Consider the following 21,281-nt stretch of genomic DNA (forward strand, 5'->3'; position numbering starts at 1 on the left):
CTTGTTCAAGATATATTTCCTTCTTGGTTCATTCATATGGTTCAACATACCATTACAATTTGGCCATCTTTACTTGTCTCCATGATGAGAAAAGTAAACTTGACAGATGACCTAATATTTGAAATACACAAGAGTGAATTCTGTGAATTTTTTACTTCAGGTTGGATGAACATAAGGTAATAGGCATATGGGTTTTTTTGTCCTTTACACAGAAAGAAATATTTTGAGAGCCATCTAAATGTAGCTTTGAAGCTTATGACTGAAACAATAATTCTTTCAGATTTAAACATATTTGAAAGACACAAAATAAATTAGAGGAAGGAATGAAAAAGGAAGGCTTCAAATGTGGTATAATAATCTCTGTTTTAGAGAATTATTATCATTTTATTCAAAAGCAGTAGACATGCTAGTATTTTAAAACTTTATACTAGAATCAGTTATCAAGAGTAGCTGCATTTTATGTTCTTGTTCTATATATGTTCTGTTAGTTCGATTATTTGTATATAAAAGGAAATGAAGAAACTGATTTATTTGCAGTTCTTTAATGTAGCTTAAATTCTAATGTGCTCAGATTTGCCAATTGATGGCTGTGAGTCAAACTTATGACTTCCATAATTTGAGAAAGCACATTCCTATGCCAATTTTTGAAATATTTCTGGTAACCATAAAACTCCTATGTATGATTTGTTATATGAGCCAGAAAGAATGCAATTTCAGACTTAATTTTGTGTACAATACTCTTATACATACTGATGCTGCCTACACAGGTAGCTGACTCCTACTTCAACATTGCTGAAGGAACAGTATCCCCTGCTGGACTTAAGAACTGCAAACTACTTGAGGAGGCATAGAACATGTCATAATGGTCCCAGAAAATCATGGGACTGCTGTTTTGAGTCCTGATAGTGGAAGTAGTGGGTTTATCCTGCGCCTTCCGAGAAGGCATGGAATAAACCCACTATCAAATTAATTTGCCACAAACCAGGGTTTTCCTAGTTTGTGGTGAATTCGTGTTTTTCATGGACGTTATCTAGACAGCCCCCTTTTTTATTGTGGGAATCCCTCATTAAAGGAGCTGTCTGGATGTGCCCTCAAGCAGTCCAAGAGAAGAGGATGTTTATAACTTCATCTTATGGGATCTTGGGATAGTAGTTCAGTGAAGTAATATTTCTTCCTCACTGAGGCTTCTAAATACTTGCACCCAGAGTGCAAATTCCTAGTTTCCATGGGATCATAGAATCATATGGTGTTGTTATGACATTTATAGTTTTATACAGAGCTATAATTATGTGGTGTGAAAGGGGCTATGGTCTCTTACTTAAGAGAATCATTGAGGAAACATCTTTCTTTTCTTTTCCAGCATTGTCTTTTTTGATGTGTGTTGAAGGGGAATAGATTTATCTCCTGTGGCTTCCTCTCAAAAAACTTTGAGATATGATGCGAGGATGCACATTTTAAGAAAGTAGAACAAGAAACTTCACTTTCTTTGCTGAATAGATACCTTTTGGAACCTGGGATTTATACGTTATCAACACTTCTGTCATTATTTCTTTCCACCAAATACAATCAATTGTAGAGAGCACTTAGATAATAAACAAAACATTGGTTAAATTGCAATTTTCTACTGAGATAATTGGGAAAAATATTTTAAGCAATGTGATAAGTTAACCTTTGAAGTGTTCAAGTCTTCATGAATTTATAGATTAGTCGTATAACATTTGTAATAACATTAGAAGTAATTTCTCTTGTTAAATATTTTATAATGAATGCAGTATTTGTTGCTGATTAGGTAAATGCGATTTAGAATCAGTCATCGGCTGTTATCCTGACTAAAATATATAACTTTTAGAAAAAGAATGTAAGCTACTTGTTATTAATGACTAAAGGTGAATTATTTCAGAAGATCTGTATCTGTCTACGTACATTTAGATGGAGTTAGTACAATTGTTGTATTTTAGACAATTTCTGGAGAATCTATTTTTAATCAAAAAGAAATCAAATAAAGCCTGGCACTTTGTTTGAACCTAGACTGCAGTACTTGGTTGTCAAGGGCATTTCATCAATGTCCCTGAAGTCCAATTTTCCTGTTTCATTTCATTTAGTGAGTATGTATGTATGTATGATCTATCTATCTATCTATCTATCTATCTATCTATCTATCTATCCATCTATCTATCTGAATGTGAGTATATTAGAATATTTTAAACAAAAGATCCAGCCAATTTTAAGTACTTTAAGATTTGGCCCAGATTAATAGGAAAAAAAATCTGCTGTTGTTGCCTCCATTAATAATGAAATGGGTTCAAATATACTGGAGGCCAACATTCAAATGTCTGTTTTAAGTTTCTTGGAACCATTAGTGTGCCCAGGGTTTTTTTGTTTGTTTTGTTTACAGACTCCCATACTATATTATAAGTTGTCTGTAAAATTTTAGAAGAGGTTTAATATGTAATAAAGGGTGTGGGAAGATACTTCTTTTCAGAGAACTGAAATTCAGTTTTCCCTTGGGCACATGAAATCAAGTCATATGGCTCTTTGGATTTAGGCCAATGTTTTTAGGATTAGGCTGCCAGTAGGTTCCTTGATTTATTCCTAGAAAACCCAATATGGCTGTTTTCTGTTTCCTATAATGACTAATAAACACCGTTCTTTGGGGAAATGGAAGGATTAATTATAATTTTATTTGTCTTGGTGTAAAAAACCTAAATAGTGTGTCTCATCAGTTGTTGATTTTTTTTCACAATTTGAAAATGCATGTTATCCTTATTTTCATAACTTCATAAATATGGATCAAACTTTATGACTACTTGCTTCTGTAACTACAATTTAATACATCACCTTTTGAAGAGCAATAATTGTAGCAGTGTGAGTCACAATATCCTGCTATTGTGATGAACTGCAGATTAATATGGTGACCCAGGTGTAAGATAGCTAAACATGATATCAGCGGAATGCCTTAAACTTAGGAGATAGATGGGAGTCTTTGCCTTCTATATTTGAGGTGATAGGTCCTAGTATAGAACTTGGAATACTAGGTTTGAAAATTAATTTGACACTATTAATCATTATAAATTAAAAACATTCACTACAATGAAAACAAATAACTGAAACTGGATTACTAGTCAGATATTAATGTGTTTGAGACACTAGTGTTGAGTCACACAGTGCGATTCCCAGAGAATGACAAGAGCATTATCACACTTTGGAAGGTATATTTTGTTCATTTTTTCCTCAACATGAACTGCAAACCCATAGTATGATTGTTATCTGAAAATGGTGGAAGTTGATCTAATCAGATTGAGAAAGGCTGTCCCAAAGCATGGGGTTTCATCTTATAACCTCTTAAATCCGTTTTATCTTTGGTCTATTTTTCTTTTCTTTCCACCCTTACCAACATGTACACTTCGTTCATACTTCTTATACTTTCTTTGTTAAAAATTAATGAGGATTGATTTGGTTCAGTCAGAAGATGTTGATCCACGACTTGTTTTCGTAGCTAGCTAGCTATAAAGATTGCTCAGAGAATCAAGAATATGAAATTCTTAATCAAAAATGTTTTGAGCATCTCTGAGCATATGGAGACCATTTTTCTGTACCACTGAATTACTGTATCTTTTACTCCTCACCAGGTCCGTAGCCAGGATTTTGTTTCGGGAGGGGCTGGGATTTTGGTTCCGGGGGGGGGGGGGGGGGGCTGAGTCTGAGCGGGAGAGTGTCTACCCTGGCAAACCTTTTGTATCGTTATCCCAATACCCCCATGCATATTGGATATATTGAGCATAATGATCAGATCATGATATGAATAAACGTAACAGTTTAAATAATAAATATAAGGCCTTCTCACGGACCACCCTGAGAATTTCGGGGGGGGGGGGGGCTGAAACCCCTCAAGCCCCTTCCCCCCCCCCCTCGGCTACATGCCTGCTCCTCACCTACTACAAGTCTGTGAAGACCAGTGGCGCACTGCATATTTGGTTGTAGGAGCCATGTATCCCAAAATCAAACTACAGTATGTCAGTTTTAATAATGAGTTATCTATCAAACCATCTCTTTTTTGCGCCCACCAGTGGGTGTTTTTCGGAGGAAATAACTAGCAAATTTTCCTCAGAGTATTCCTTGCCTAAGAAAACCCTATGAAATTCAAGACGTTGCTATGAGTTAATGAGTGACTTGATGGCACTCAGACACACATCCTTCCAATATGATTTGTAGGTGGCTCAGAGGGCATTTTCACCCCACTGAGTCTCAAGGACTCCAAGGGGTTAAGAAGAGTTGTGATAAAGTTTTTTAAAAAAATCCTTCCCCTAAATGCTCTCTAAGAGCCTAGGAAGGCCTCCTTACATGTACCAATCTCCCATAGTGATGTTTATATAGGTTGAGAGATTGTTCTATCCAGTTGGAAAGCAATTCAAAATTTGAGCTGTAACATACCTCACAACACACTGCTATGAGTGAGTCTTTTTCACCGCAAGTCCAACTGAGTTCATTGGGAGTATGCAGGCAACTGTATTGGAGCCTGTTATCTGTTAAAATGGACACACCTGTGTGGAATGGGTTTGTGCAATATCTTGTCAGCTGGAGAAGAAATGTTCATTTGATGACAATATCCCCTGTTCCTACTATCTGGATTACTGAGGATCTATTACCTGTGGCTATTGCATGCAGTGGGAAACTACTTTGAATTTCTGGCTTGCATCTTTTTTTATCCAAAGGAGTCCTATTAATTTCAACTTTGGAACAAATGCAATGTTACAAGTAGTGTCTAAATACACTATCATTATTCCAGTTATAACATGTATGTATAAAGAAAAGATCCAAAAAGAGAAATGGCATTGAGCGAACATTTTTTATCACAATGATAGCATTTAAATTAGCCTGAATGTCGTTTCATTATAATGCATAGACATGCATGCAGATAAAAATGGAAAAAATTGCTACTTTGTTTTTTAAATCAGACAGTCCTTTCACATTTTAATTCAGGATTTAGGATTCTGAAGACAAGGTCCTTGAGACATTTAGTAGGAATCACTTGAATTAAATATTGTTCACTTTCAATATCAAAAGTAATATCAAATCTGAAAGAGAATTTGATTAACCTTTGTTCCGACTGGAAAAAGAAAAGCAACTTTGTGAATTCAGCATTTAAGTGACATGTTTTAGCATTTTAATGTAAGGGACTAGAGGGGTTTTTTTTCCAGGTAAGGGAGCAAAAATGTGAATCATCAAATGCTTAGCAATATTTTAAACAGAGTTGAACACACTTTTTTATTAAGAAAATAAAACAGATCATGTTTTCCATCCTTGTACTCATTCTAGATGTTGTGTTTAATATCTTTATAAATATGAGCAGTCAGAATTTGATACTCTCCTCTATACAAGGTAATCCAGGTAATCCTGTTCCATGTAAAATACCTTAAAGTTCTATTTTTGTTGAAGAAAAACTGGGTCGAGGGAAGATGGTTTAAATTCTAGCAGTTCCCATTCCTACTAAAAATGCATCTGGCTATTCTTTTGCTTCTTATTTTCATAGCATCATGATAGCAGCTCTTAGTCATTCCATTCTCTTCTGGTGTAACATTTTTTCTGGTTAATTGAGCCCCTTCCTGATGATAAAATTAATCAGATTCATGACTGTTTTGTTTTCGAAAGAAAGAAAATTCTATTACTCTGTTCTCAGATAATTGACTTGTACACTGGATCTGTTTTGTTTTCCCAATTTTGTTGTCATTTCATTGTCCTTTTGTAATCTTATGACTTATTATATTTGTGCTGTATTTCCGATAGAGGATAGGGGAAACGAGAACACGGGGGAGAGGAAAAATAGTGCATCCAATGTCATTGCATTTTCATTTTCATTCCAGAGTTAGACAATAGTATTTACAAGATGAAAACAAGAGCGCCTTTTCTGTATCCTTGGCTTTCTCTGCTCTGCCCCACTGCTTCTTAATCAGCCATTGACATTAACGTTGATGCTGATCTGTTGAAATGAAGTGTTTCTTATTAAATTACTGAAGCAGGCTGTCACTGTGCACCATGTACTGACATTAAAGCAATGAATGTAATATAATTAGGAATAGCTCTAGTAGTTGCAATAGCATTAGCTGTTAAGACATTGATAAAATATAATGAAACAATAACATTTAAAATTGAAATAGTATTAAGAAAAATATAATTCATCATAATATGAAATTAAAAGTCAAAGACTTTATAAAAAGTTCCCTAGAAACTTCTTCTTTTTTGACTTGACATACAGGAAATGACCAACAAATATCCTTGTCTCTATTTCAGCTGCTCAGCTACCCTGTTTCCCCTAAAATAAGACATCCCCAGAAAATAAGACCTAGTAGAGGTTTTGCTGAATTGCAAAATATAAGGCCTCCCCCGAAAGTAAGACCTAGCAAAGTTTTTGTTTGGAAGCATGCCCATTGAACAGAACACCAGAGCATGCAGGATCGATAAATGTACATACCATATACATGGAAATAATGGTAGTAATAAGAAATTCTTGATAGGATTCACAGTTTGTCTGGTTATGCTGGTTTGTGATGACAATTACTGTACAGTATATAATAAATGTTCATTTTTTTTGTTCGACAATAAATGTGAATTATTCTTCATGGAAAAATAAGACATCCCTTTAAAATAAGATCTAGAGCATCTTTGGGAGCAAAAATTAATATACGACACTGTCTTATTTTTGGGGAAACACGGTATCATTTTCTTTGTGTTATCAAAGGTTTTCATGGCCGGAATCCCAGGGTTGTTGTGTGTTTTCCGGGCTGTATGGCCATGTTCCAGAAGTATTATCTCCTGACGTTTCGCTCACATCTATGGCAGGCATCCTCAGAGATTGTGAGGTATATACCTCACGACCTCTGAGGATGCCTGCCATAGATGTGAGCGAAACGTCAGGAGATAATATTTCTGGAACATGGCCATACAGCCCGGAAAACACACAACAACCCTATTGTTTTATTTACCTTTCATTTCCACTTCATACAGATATTGCTATGTGTATATTGTCCATTGGCTGATTTGCTTTTATTTTTGAGCTAGCTCTTCACTCACCAAATATCAGTCTCATCTCTCCTCTTCTATCATATTTATTTTCATTCTGGCCTTTCCATTTGTGTTTCCTTTGAACCACCTGTGTGTCTGTTTGAGAGCCCGATCAATTGATCAGCTGTTTCAAGCTTTTTAAAAGTTCAAGTGCACTGGAGCAGTCTAAACGGGGGAGGAAAGGAAACCACATGTTTTGCATGACTGCAGCAATATACAGTGATGTGAATATGCACATTTTTCAGCCGGAAATAGGATATAAGTGGACCTTTTTATCACGTGTTTTTTGTCCGTTGCTGCGAATGAGCACAGATTTGTTGGTATTGTCATTTAGCCATCCCCCTTTTAACCCAGTTACTTCTGTATTTTAGGGCCTGTATCGAAGGGCCATGAGAGAAGGTTCTCTCCCAAACATCTTAGAGTCCAGGCAGTATCTTATATGAAGACGTTTCGGATAGCCTTGACTTCACATGGGAATAGCAGCCCCTATCATGCTCCATATTGTTTTGTAGATTGTTTTATATGAATTGTTGTTTTTACATTGTTTTTAGGCATTGAATTTTTGCCATTTACTGTAAGCCGCTTTGAGTCTCCTCGGAGAGAAAAGTGGGGTAAAAGTGATGTAAATAAATAAATAAATAAATAATAAATATCCTCTATTCTAGCCAGTTTGTCAATAAATAGCCTGCTGTGCCATGGTTCAGAAAAGAGGAATTATTTAATCTTTGCATGATGTTCTTCACCACAACCCCTATTCCCTGCAATTGTTATCCCCAATTCATTTATATATTGCAACTTTTATGTCTCAAAATAATTAACAACTTGGCAGATGGAAGAAAGCATGATTTAGGAAGCTAGGGTGCCAGCTGAGCTGAGTGCTGTATACTGTTTGCCAATTAATTAATGCCAGATTTAGATATTGAATTCAAAAATATCTAGTCTTAAAGGGACTCTTCAATAATTATTGATTTCAGTGAGGAGGCAACCATGTTTCAGCAAAACAATTGGGAAAGATTGGAATTAAGGGATGTGAAGTGTGTCCAGTGATATATATACATTCTCAGGTTGGGAGATAAAATAGTTTATTTTTGTTAGGAATATTTGGCGAAATACTAGAAATAAAGATTATGAAACCCATTCACACAAACTTTGAAAAAGGTTCAGATAAAGTGGTTTGTTTTCTGATTCTTAAAGAAATCTCTCGTTTGGAAGTTATCTAAGCTTTTCATTTTGCTTTGTAGTTTCTTGCATTTTTCAAACTCAACATTCATATGTATGTAAATCCTCAATTTTACTATAATTTTATGGCTTGTAAGAAACAAAGTGATAAATCTTTCAAAAATTGAACCAATCGATATTGTGACCCATTAACAAAGTGCAGCAAGTTAAAATATTAGTTTTTAAAATATATAAATAAAATCTATATTTAAAACTTCAGCTGTGATATATTGATTTGAAGCTTTATGTGGTACACAGACATTCTAGTATCTTATTGCTGTTGCCCTGTTGTCTCATCATTGATGTCATTAGGGCCAAGACTTCACATTGAGCTTTTTTTGTTTGTTTGTTCAAAGTTTTAATTTTATTGTATACAAGTGACAAGTGTTCGTTTCCTAATTGTATTTTAATTCCTCTTTTAACAGCAATTTTAAGATACCATCAGTGCCAGGAATCGTATATGAGCACCATCTTGCAATTAAATGCAGACTGATTTTTCTCTTTCTCCGAATATTTGATTTGTTGAGAATCTAAATTGGAAAATTGCTTGGAGGTATTTTTATGACCACCATTTAACAACGACAGTTTGGTATGTAAAACTGCAGTACAGCACCATGATTAACCAGGAGAAGTGGGCTAACCTCAGTCCTTCAGAATTTTCTCAGCTTCAGAAGTATGCAGAATGTAAGTACTTGCTTTTGAAATGCTTATATTCCTGTAGTTTTCATACAACTGTATTAAGCTTAGTTGCATGGAAAACTGCAATAGATAGCAATCTCCAGATGGTATTTGCTGGTATAATAAAGTTTGTAGATAATAGGTATTTTAAGGTATTATTCAGTTGTTATTTTTTTCATGATTTAATATTAGAATACCAAAAACAAAACGTGTATCACACTGTAATGCTTCCCAAAATTGTTATCAAATAATCTAAAACTCTGAAAAATATAATCATAGTCATATTGCTTTGTATTACTGAATTGTTGCTATTGACTTCTTGTTTTATGGCAAGTGGCCCCAATGTAATGGGCTTGACCCCCTTAGAGTTTTAAGAGAATTAAAGAAAATCTAAGCATATATTTATATGCTTGTGTGCACTGAGCAAGTTGCAGTTTTAAAAAATCCAGCAAGTGAAAATGGTTATGGACCAGATGATTGTTTATTGTGAGGTGTACAATGCAGTTCCAAGTAAAGTAAATACAGTTTGATGTGAACATAATCTTTGGAGGATTTTTGGTTTTTTTTCTGGCTTTTTGTGTGTTGATAGTACTGAAGAGAAGGTATTTCTTAAATTGGGTCATCTACAACTCTATAGTAGAATGCAGTTATAACTAGGTCCTGGCACTGCTTGTCTCATTTTAGACACATTTCATGTAAATATTTCATGAAAATATGCAAAAAATATAATAGTAAAAGAGACAAGAGGGCCAACATTTCACACATCATAGACATAATCTGAGTGTTCTAGAATTCTTGCTTTTAAAAGAGAATATAGATATATTAAACAATAGATATTTGCTGGGATCGAAAGAAACAGGATTCTGCAGTCCATTCTCTAAATGGATTCTGCATCCATAGATTCCACCAACCATGGCCTTAAGATAAGCTTCTCTTCCCCCAAAATATAGAAACAAACCAACAAACCCAGGTTTTATCATTTTATATAAAATTTGACTGTGCCATTGTATGTAACAGGACTTGAGCATCCACAGATTTAGGTATCGATGGTGGGTAGGTGGGAGACAGTCCTGAAATAAAACCCCCAAAAGGAACTGAGGGCCCACCAAACTTATCTCTGGCTTCAACATCTATAGGAATGACTTATTATTTTCCATGTCAAAAGTATGCAGTGTCAAACTTTTCTCCTAAAGTTATCCTTCTAGATTGGCTTTCTTGAAACCCATTATTCAGAAAGGAAATAAATAATGGCAAATATTCTTTCCATCCTTAAATAAGTATTGGATTTATTTTACAAATCATAGTATCAGAAGTGTGACAACAATCCATTATGACATGCAATACATGCCAACACTTACATGTAAAAGTATGGATTTCACAGGAATGCACTGGAGAGTTGTTTCCCTGATCCATGTTGCTAAATTGGTGTGTTGCTTCCTTTTCCTGTCAAGTAATGTTATAGCTAGAAATAGCAGTGCTTCCTGTGCAGAAGCAAAAAAAGGTGAAAGAATGAGCCATAGTAAAACAATTGAAATACCATATACATGCAATAATTATAGTGTTATGGAACTATTCATGTTGGGTTTTCTTTCTTTCTTTCAAGTCACATTTGTATTTCCAAATTGTGGTCATCTAAGCTGAAATTGGCTATGCATGATATTTTTGTTCCAAACATATGGTGAACTTTGAGCTTAGTTTTGAGATTTAGTTAAAGTCAATGTTATATAAACTTGAAAGAAACTGCTAGGAAATCTAGTGCACAGATGACTGGTTCGTTCTAAGCATATAAAGAAACTTTGAAGCAATTTTTCTTATCACATAAAATATGTGACCTTATTTTCATCTTTCTAGAAGTGTATTAATATCTGACTTGGAAATGACTAAAGAGAAACATAGCTGGTACTGTTTGATTCTGGCAAACAGACTGTACTGTATCTTTTTTTGAATATTTTAAATGATAGATCCCTTGTACATTATTTGTTTCAGCCCACATTCTATCAAGGTAAGACGTTCCCCCAGAGTAGGGATGTAATTATTTGCTATTTTTCTTCCTAAAGGAAGAAAATCTCCAAAAAACCCTTTAATCCTCCCTGCACAGAAAAAAAATTGTATTATGTGGTTAGATGTTATATACTGTTTTTAAACATGATTTCTGCACAGAAAATGCCAGTTCTGTAATTGTGTTCACTTAATTTTATATATACTTTTGCTGCAAAGCAAAATGGGAGGAGAAAACTGGTTTGGAAGCGGTTGGTTTGCCCAAACCACATCCTCAGTCTCCCCTGAGCAAAACACCACAGCAACTAGGAGGAATCTGTTGCTCCCAGGCCAGCTCCAAAACTGGAAAAAAGGTTTTGTTGTCAAATGTGTGTGGCTTTCTCTTGCCTGCCAGCTATTCTGCTATCTGCTGAAGAATGACCCACAGGCAGGAGGAAGCTATACTCCTCCCTCAAGCCGAGGTTGGTGAACTTCCCAAATGAGGAGAATATTTTGAAAGCCTTGTTAATTAAACCACTTGGGAAGCTATGTCCCTCAGTCTGGCTGAAGCTGGCGAGTTCATTAGTTTTGACCTGATGGAGGGATGCAGGCAGGTTAATGTGCATGGTTCTAATGCACCATCTAGTCTAATGTGCACTTCGCTATGTAATTTAGCCAACAAATATGAGCATTAGAGTCAAGTAAATATGGTAATTGGGCACCCAATGATACTGGCCCCTAACTGTTTGCTGGTGTCCCCTTGCATATCACATTTAATCCTGCCTTGGCAAACAAAGCTTTGAGGATGACATTCTTGGAAGAGCAGAGATCCAAATTGTCATTTCATTCTTGCAAATGTATATCTGGCAGATTCAGTGGGGTGATGTGTATCTTTGGACACTTCTACATTAACCATATACTGTAATAAAGTTTGAAGCCAATTCAAGGTTGTGGTGGCCACAAGATACACACTGCCAATGTATGCTACATTAAGGGTAGAAGAGCACTTTACAAAAGGTCCCTGGAAATTCTGAGTTTAGGCAAAAATTATGCTGTGGCTGATCCATATGTATCCCAGATGCAGGGCAAAACTGGCTCCACAAATGTGAACATTGTAGGAACACGCCCCTGCTGAAGCAGTCAAGAATCTCGAACGGGGCTGCTGAAAAATGCCCCAAGGACATGGCTGGACAGGGTACTGATAGATGTCGTGGAAGAGAATTGATTACTTCCACTTCAACCTGTCACCATTTAGAAAAACAGGTTCTGTGTTGATCTCCTATAATCTATATATATAAAAGGGTTATGGAATCGCGGCACCGAGCAAAGCCACAAAAGTAAAGGCCCCCCAACCTCCAAATTTGACAACACAACTCATCATCCACGCCTTAAGGTTGAAACAACACAAAATCACGTCACGCACCTCTACATGGACAGAACCCACAACGCACCATCGGGAGCCATGCCGGGAGGGAAAGAGAAGCCCTCATGGCCGGCAGGGAAGAGAAAAGGCAGGCAATGGGAAAAAGCTGTCCCCTGGGTCCTAGTGCCCACCCATCATCAGAATTATTTACAGTAGAGTCTCACTTATCCAAGCCTCGCTTATCCAAGTTTCTGGATTATCCAGGCCGGCAGGGAAAAGGAAAGGCAGACAATGGGAAAAAGCTGTCCCCATACAGCCTCTTGATAATAACAATACTAATATCACGGAATTCTTATGTTTGCAGACAGCCCTAAGAATCATCGAGTACAACCTCCTTCTACCATGCAAGACCACACAATCCAAACACTCCTGACAGATGGCCATCCACCCACTATATAATAATAATAATGATGATAATAAAGATAATAATCATGACGATAACAGCAACAACAACAACAATAATAATCATAGAACTATACCATCCAATAATTTCGACACACCCCTAACGACCATCCACCCCAACCCTTTCTACTATGCACCAAGACACAATCTAACCATTCACAACACTTGGACAATGTATGCATACTATACAATACTACACAGCGACAAAGACCCCCTCTACTCTCACCACTTTCACATTACACAAACAACCAAATACATACTAAACATAAAGACAACCATACAACAGACATTCAATACCACCACTAACTCAAATTTCTCACCAACACCACCAGACAACGCCACAGCAACGCGTGGCCGGGCACAGCTAGTGTTGTATAATGTCACTCTAACAAAGTAAAGAAATTGCTTGCTTGAGCCCCAAATCATGTTCCAAGTTGGTGAGATATTTTCTTTTATTATTGAAAGAAATACAGTCTTCTTTGCTTCCAGTTTTGCCTGCATAATGCTTTCTAAAGTAGTTTGTATGATGCTGTATATTGAAGTTTTCTGAAATAAATTGCAGTTTTGAGGTAATTGGAATTGAGTTTTAAAAGGTCATATTTTAGCCAGTGTGTTTTGAACCTGTAAAAACAGCAACACATTTTAAGGTGATTTGAGGGCGTAGTGTAGTTTTCCTTGGCATATCTAAAGCCAATTTGCTTCATTTTAGCACTTACAGCTGAATTTGAAATTGAATACTCTTTTTTTCTTCTATGGTGAGTACTAGTGTGAGAGAAAGGGAAAGAGAGGGATAGAAGAGGACTGCAAATGGTTCTTTAATGATAGATTTATTATTTATTTCTGAGCATGTCTTGAGAAGGGCACTGTGCTATATTGTGCACATAATATATGACTTTTAAAATCCATTTGTAATACACTAGAAGGGAAGTGCCATTAGGTTTTATAATACAGCTTTCAATAGAACAGCAGTTTGAAGAGTCTTTACTCCCACATCATGTATATAGATGTTAATTTTACTTTGCAGCGTGTTACTAATTCCTCTCCAGGAGACTTGTAGAACAATCACTAAGAAAGCCCTTTCCCATGTTCCCACAAAATTTACCTGTGAGACTGGTAGAATGGCCTCTCCTGGAGATCTCAAAACAAATAACCTTGAATGGGAGAATATGGTCCTTCAGAAAACCAAGCCCTGGGCTTTATAAACCTTTACAGCAGTGGCTCTCAAACTGTGGGTCTTCAGGTGTTTTGGCCTAAAACTTCCAGAAATCCCAACCAGTTTGCCAGCTGTTACGGTAGGATTTCTGCGAGCTGAAGGCCAAAAACATCTCGGGACCCACAGGTTGAGAACCACTGCTTTATAGGATATCACCAATCTAGAAATGGACTGACAAACGGTATTGTAAGGAGGTAATTGTATGCTCCCTATAATCTGTCGTCATCATCATCATCATCATCATCATAGCATAAAATCATATGGGTAAAGAAAAATAACAAAGATATGGTCAGGGTGCACAACCTGTTTAAACATACAGTGCTCCTTGCAAATCCTTGTTTACCATGATAGAAAACAGTTTTGCCTGCACACTTCATCTCTGAGCAGTCATAATAAAATTGCCTCCTTTAAAGCTACTGTTTATATTGGAAGAATGTACATAGAACACGTTAGCATTGGCTTATATATCTCTATCATCTTTTTGGAGAACCTTTCCAAGTAACCTATGGGGCAGTTTTTATACATAAACAATGCTTGGTTCTATTTTAAAATATAACTTTAATATGTATTTTTACTTACTAAGATATGTGGTTTTTGTAAATGTCTGGCTTAAGAAGAAGTATTGCGAAAGATGGTTAACCCTCTGTTTACTTAAGACCTTACTCATAGGTATCTGAGGCCCCTTCTCCACTGCCATATAAAATCAAGATTATCTGCTTTGAAAATATGGCACTGTAGACTCATATAACAATCTAGTTAAAAGCAGATAATGTAGATTATCTGCTTTGATAATCTGGATTATATGGCAGTGGAGAAAGGGCCGGAGAGTTATCAGCCTGCATATAATTTGAAAATACCCTGCAAGCAAGGCATTACACCAGAGAAGTTGAAAAATGGGGGTAAAGAATTTGTGGTACCCCATATGTTGTTGGTTTATAGTTCCCAACAAAGGCAGTAGGGAAAGATAATGAGAGTTGCAATACAATAGGAGTGGAGGGACCAGCACTCCTCATCTTTGTAGTAAAACATACCTATGTAGAAGGGAAGATAAATCTGCAGCTTATTAGTAGATAAGCATCTTGTTCTATTAGTTCTTGATCACAGATGTAACTATAATAAAACATAATAATGGAACATCATCATTAGACCATGTTAATCTTGCATATATAGAATGGCCAAGGAGTCTTTAGTTCAGTGTTATAAAAATAATAACCAATCATAGACCTTATACATAAAGGTTTCTTTCCATAGTTGTGACCTGGGGATCCACTGAATATTCTTAAAATGATTGTCTGAGACCATCCTGCATGCCTTGCATATTCCCATTGCCATATGGAATTGCTCTGACGCTGAATTAATGGAGATGTTTTTGCATATTGTGGGGGCGTTTGTGTGCACAGAGAGCTATCAGGTGTGGAGAAGTCATTGCCATGGAAAATCACAAGCAAATGTTTAGTGCCTATTTTCTTTGTGTTTCAGGAGCTAACGTTCAAGGATAAACTATTTGAAAGAAGCATTTGGAAATTCTTTGAGGAACCAATGTTAATTTATCTATTCAATCCATTTCGACTGTTTCAATTTTCTTTTTAAAATCCCTCCTGAGCAGGCTCAGTTTTGAGAAGAAAATAGGCTTTTTATTGCATTAAGCAAACCTTAATTAGGCCTGTTTCCTTAATTGTAAACTTACTGTAGTAGAACAAAATGTACCGTCTACTCGTTTTAAAAATGTCAGTCTAGTGAAACCTATGAAGAATTACATGAGAAAAATGTCCAATTTGAAATTTCTAGGTGTCCTCTGCAAAACTGTGGGTCCATAGTGGTCTACAGAGTGACATTCACCTAAAAATGTTTTTTAAAATACACATATTAAAATGTATTTCCACAAAATACATAATGAAATATATCAAGCAGAGATTAAACATAATGTTCTAAATCCTAATTGATAGTCTTAACTAGAGGAGATCAACTGAATTAATTGTTTAATGGTAAATAAACACTCCCAGTGGTGGCGCAGTGGGTTAAACTTTTGTGCTGGCTGGACTGCTGACCTAAAGGTTGCCTGTTCAAATCTGCAAGATGGGGTGAGCTCCCATCTGTCAGCTCTAGCTTGCGGGGACATGAGAGAAGCCTCCAGCAGAATGGTAACATTTCTGTAGATGGCCAGTTCTCTCACACCAGAAGCGACTTGCAGTATGCCCTCAAGTCACTTTTGTTTTGTTTTTTTTGCAAGTACTTTTTATTGAGATTTCTTTCAACACGAGGTACACAGACAAACAAGAATTAACTATAGGGGTAGGGGTGGGGTTTGTGGTGACACATACACAGATTGGGGTAAGGGTGCAATTGGGAAAAAAAAGGGGGGGGGACCCTCAAGTCACTTTTGACATGATTTTTAAAAACCCGAAAACATTACATCAATCTCAGTGATTCAATGAAATTACTCTGGTTGGGACTGTAAATTGGATTTAAGATCCTGGCAAGCTTTTGGATCCACCCAGATCTAGGATTCAAGTAGCTAAAACATGTAACACATTTTTTCATGAGACATCCAGAAGAATTAGTCATTTCATAAGGAAGAACAAATAATGGTTTTATGTAATAACTTAGCCTACTTGCTTTTCTTTGATATACAGTACAGAGGTGGTACGGTATAGTATGGGATGTTGCATTTGCCAGGCCGGTTTTTCATAGTAACTCTCAACCAAAAACTACATTTATCCACTATTTACCAATTTTTGTGGGTGCCGATTAATTGAGACTCTACTATGTAAAACCAAACTTATAAGCCTACCTCTCAGTATCATGCTACAAATCTCTCTACCTTGCTCCTGCTTCTTCTAACATTAATTCAGGCCCTTGATTTTGACAACTCACTCTACTCTAGCTCATCTAATTTTATATTTTAACTCCAAAATATTGTGTTAGCTCCCATTTCAAAATGTCTTTTTAAAGTGACTGTAACATTCTGCCCATCATTCCATCTGATGCTGCTCTTTATCATTCCTTGCCTTATTCTTCTTTGATAACGCTGTTTATATTTTTAAATAATTTGCTTTCAAAATATTGTGTTTTTATGCATTTTGTTTACTGTTGTAATGGTGCAATAATCCAGCTGTGATGTGTGAAGAAAACTGAATAATAAACTGAATAATATTTTATAATCTTGTTTTCTTATGACATATTTTTTCATTTTATCCTAATGTGTGCCTATAAATTGTATGGTGGAAATGTTTACTAGGTGAAGCTTGGAAATGGCTGTTGTATTAATCTTATTTTGAGCTTAGAATTTTAGAGGATGAATAACCTCTAATCTAATTCTGGGCTGACAATAAATGAATGGTTTCCAGACACCATCGTTTGTCATATTTCATGAGGTGACAAATGACTGTTTCATACAAAACTTTAATGGAGCTTTCTGATTTTCTTCTGTTGTGCAAAGAAGAAGAAAAAGAGGCTATACAAGGCTTTGGCATTTATAATGACAAATAGTGTGTCTGAATTAGGTTGTAATGTATGTGATCCTGTTAATGGATCCCAGTAAGAGTGCTTTCCCAACTGATGTTTGTTTTTAATTTCCTTCCATCCTTACCCCTAGGCTCACTTATAAGTTTTTTCCTCCTGGCATTTCATTAGATAGTATTCTAATTTGGAGTTACTCTTAAAAGAGTTAACCATTGCTTGAGGAGGAGAATGGAGCACATGCTTTCTGGCTGTATCCTCTGATGGGAGGATTCTCCATATTGGAAAGAATCACATGTAGAAGGGAGAGTCCTCTTTGTGTGCAACCTCCTATATCAGTGGTTCTCAACCTGTGGGTTCCCAGATGATTTGGCCTTCAACTCCCAGAAATCCTAACAGCTAGTAAACTGGTTGGGATTTCTGGAAATTGTAGGTCAAAACACCTGGGGACCCACAGGTTGAGAACCACTGTCCTATATAGTCTAAAATCCTCCTGCTTTATGACTGATGTGAGGCTAGTGAAGGTGTGTCATGTAGGCATGACACACATTTCTCTTCACACAATTGTTTATCCTGTAAGGGTGAAACATAGAAATATAAGTCCTTGCACTCGTCTACCTGCTTGTTTCCTTTAGCATTCTAAGGTTTGTCACATATGGGTGGAACTTGAGTCATATTTGTAACCAACAAATGGAGCAAGAACCATGATTGGCATTCTACACTCAACAAGATCTTGATTCTTCCCAAGCCCCTGCTTCAATGTGGGCACAATTATTCCTTTTTTAAAATCTCCCTGCAAGTCACCTAGGATCTAATAGGAATGTAAGACATTCCATTTGTCCTCCAAAACAGCTTGGTGCTGGGTTAGAGTAGGTTTTATGGTGGCACGAAAGATTCCCAAAGTCTCAGGGCCCTTCTACACTGCCATATAATTCAGAATATTAAAGCAGTTAATCCATACTATCTGCTTTGAACTGGATTATCTGAGTCTGAACTGCCATATAATCCAGTTCAAAGCAGATAATCTGAATTTTATACAGCTGTGTTGAAGGGACCTCAGTGCAGCTTCTACTGAAACATTGGATGTAGCCCCATTAATTTAATTGTATTTGTCTTAAAGGCATGTTGACTGTCGACTAAAAACAAAAACCCAAAGCAAAAGCAGTGCTGAGTTTACTATTAGTTTAGATATATATGTTTGTGAGGACCTTTCTACACTGCCATATAAAATCAAGATTATCTGCTTTGATAATCTGGATTATATGGCAGTGTAGAAGGGGCCTGAGAGAGCATGTGATCATATGCATGTCTGAAATAAAAACTGCTTGACTAATTTTTCAACCTATGTCTGATTGGCATTCAGATTTTCACAACATAGTTTCATTCATATTTGAATTACTATACTGGGCTTGGTGTAAAATAATATTAGATGATGAGTAATATGATGATAATAAGTAAGATGATGATGATGATGATGATGATGATGATTCCATTAGTGCACATATCGTAATGATTCACAAGTAAAACAACAACAAAAACCAATCAGCTTTGCCGAAGTTCTAAAACACAGATTCTGAACAAGTTGTTAAAAGAAATAAGTGCTGAAAAATAGAAGGAATTAGGTCATGTCAAGCTTTAAAAGTTAAAGCAAAAAAGATATTTTAGATATTTTTTTTTCTTATTTATGATAAGAAACCTACAGTGGCTTCCAAAGCAAAGAAGCTTGTGTGTATATGTGCTTTTACTTTGCCTTTTGACTTAGGGTAACTCCATGAATTGCTGAAACCTAAAAAGAATAGACAACCAGTGAAGAGGTATGGAAGTTGGGTGAATTCATGAGGTTTATTCCAATAGATATTAAATGCAATGATTTGGATGAAAGTATCAAATTAGACATACTGTTTGGTTAGGGCCTGTTTAGTTAAATATGATCTCATTGTTTTTACAGATTCTACAAAGAAAATTAAGGATGTTTTGGAAGAATTCCATGGTAATGGTGTGCTAGCAAAGTACAATCCAGAAGGGGTAATTTTTCTCTCATTATTTAACTTTAAATAGTTGCACCAGTTGCTGGAAATTAGTGTTCTTTTTCTGTGGGTTAGGTAGTTTCAGTATGTGTTCATCCTCTAAAAACATTTTCCTCCAGAAGATCTGGACTTTGACAAATATTATAAGTTACTGAAGTACATTTTCAGCCATGGAGTACTGAATATGTGAATGGCATGAGCAGGATTTTGACAGCTTACTGAACCCCCAGTACATAATTTTTGTGTTATGTTCAATAACAGTTTGTTCTGTGTGGTTGAATTCAGCAGATCTGGTAAAGAGGTTGTGTGCTCCCTGTTGGAACAAACTATTCATAGCACTCAACAATTCCGTGTCTTTACCCAAGACCAATAAAACAGGAGAACATTTGTAACTGGCAGAATTAAATCTAAATGTTTTTATATTGGGTTGTTGTATGTCTTTCAGGCTGTGTGGTCATGTTCCAGAAGTATTCTCTCCTGACGTTTCACCCACATCTATGGCAGGCATCCATACCTCACAACCTCTGAGGATGCCTGCCATAGATGTGGGCGAAACGTCAGGAGAGAATACTTCTGGAACATGGCCACACAGCCCGAAAGACATACAACAACCCTGTGATCCCGGCCATGAAAGCCTTCGACAACACATTGTTTTTATATTGTTACATGGGAGAAAAAATGATCAAACTTTTGTCCTTTTTGTGCTTGAACCATGGCTTTGCAGTTGCACTAATAAGACACATTGAGATTTTCCCCCCACTGCAGAATTGCTTCCTTAGCAATAAAACTGAACAATTCAGAATATTCTTGTAAGAATGTAGTTGAGAATTGGCATGACTGCATTCATATTATATATCTGTATTTTCTTTCTTTGTATGCACTCCAGAAGCAAGATATTCTTAAACAAGTAAGCATCTTTGTTTTTCCTCAGATATCTGAAGAATAATACAGTATTGATTTGTCTGGTTCAACTATGAAGTACATTTTAATAATATCTTTGATTTTTTTCTAGTCATACTTTTGTAAAAATAATATAGTTGTTAAAATTGAGATAAACATGTCCCATTTGAAAAAGTATCCCTAAAAGAAAGGTCACAAACAAGGATAGCTAAACTGGTTTGGAAGTCACATGAGGTCCTTTGATTATTATGTTGGGGCTTTTTAGCTAAACAAGAATTCCTTTCCATTGCAGCTCTTGGGAACCTCCATGATGGACTGGACAATTCAGCCCTTTGCCTAATTATGGGTTCTCTGCGCAGCTCAATTTGACTGATGGGTGTAATTTTTTTATTTCCTGCAGTGATTTGCTTTTGGACAAAGCATGACAGTTGCTGATCAGCCCTGACCAGGATTTTATTTTTGTGATGGCTTCTATTCCCTTCCAGTGGTTTTTGGAAGTTGTTATTGGCAGCTGTCATCCTTACAATGTACTGAAGAGCTTAACTTCATAATAAAATTGTGAAAGAGATTAAGATGATTTTGTTGCCACCGCCATCAGTTGTTTTTGGCCAACAATTTTGCCTTCTGTAATTCTTTTTATATGCCAGTTGCTAATTCATTCTGTTGTGTAATGAAAGGAAACGAGGCAATTAACCTTGAAAAGTCAGAGTTGGGCATAGTTGGGATAGCAATCAGAATACCTTGTTAGCAGTCTTGGGCTGGTGACTTCCGCATCAATTGGCCCAGTGATAGTTTATTGGATTGGATTTAACTTTAAAAGGAGCTATCCAGGGTGCTGAACCCTTCTACAAAATGGATGCAGTACTTAGGATGTTTTCTTTAAACGTTGCAATGAAACCTAAAACAGATTCATTCCTCCATTGAT

General features: G+C 36.2%; 1 protein-coding gene across 6 annotated transcripts in view; it reads left to right on the top strand.

The window, feature by feature from the left end:
- Nucleotides 1-21,281, top strand: part of dgkb (diacylglycerol kinase beta) — a 328,171-nt gene that overhangs the window by 41,331 nt on the left and 265,559 nt on the right. For 4 of the 6 annotated variants that reach the window (XM_008112613.3, XM_062984283.1, XM_062984280.1 and 1 more), the window contains exons 2-4: nt 8,703-8,961; nt 19,378-19,454; nt 20,343-20,363. In XM_008112613.3, coding sequence (XP_008110820.1) covers nt 8,892-8,961; nt 19,378-19,454; nt 20,343-20,363 — 168 coding nt within the window. In that variant the 5' untranslated portion in view covers nt 8,703-8,891. The remainder of the gene's footprint in view (nt 1-8,702; nt 8,962-19,377; nt 19,455-20,342; nt 20,364-21,281) is intronic. The other 2 variants (XM_062984284.1, XM_062984282.1) reach the window with 1 other exon arrangement.

Source organism: Anolis carolinensis, chromosome 6, assembly GCF_035594765.1.
Source record: "Anolis carolinensis isolate JA03-04 chromosome 6, rAnoCar3.1.pri, whole genome shotgun sequence".
In the NCBI taxonomy this organism is placed as follows: domain Eukaryota; kingdom Metazoa; phylum Chordata; class Lepidosauria; order Squamata; family Dactyloidae; genus Anolis; species Anolis carolinensis.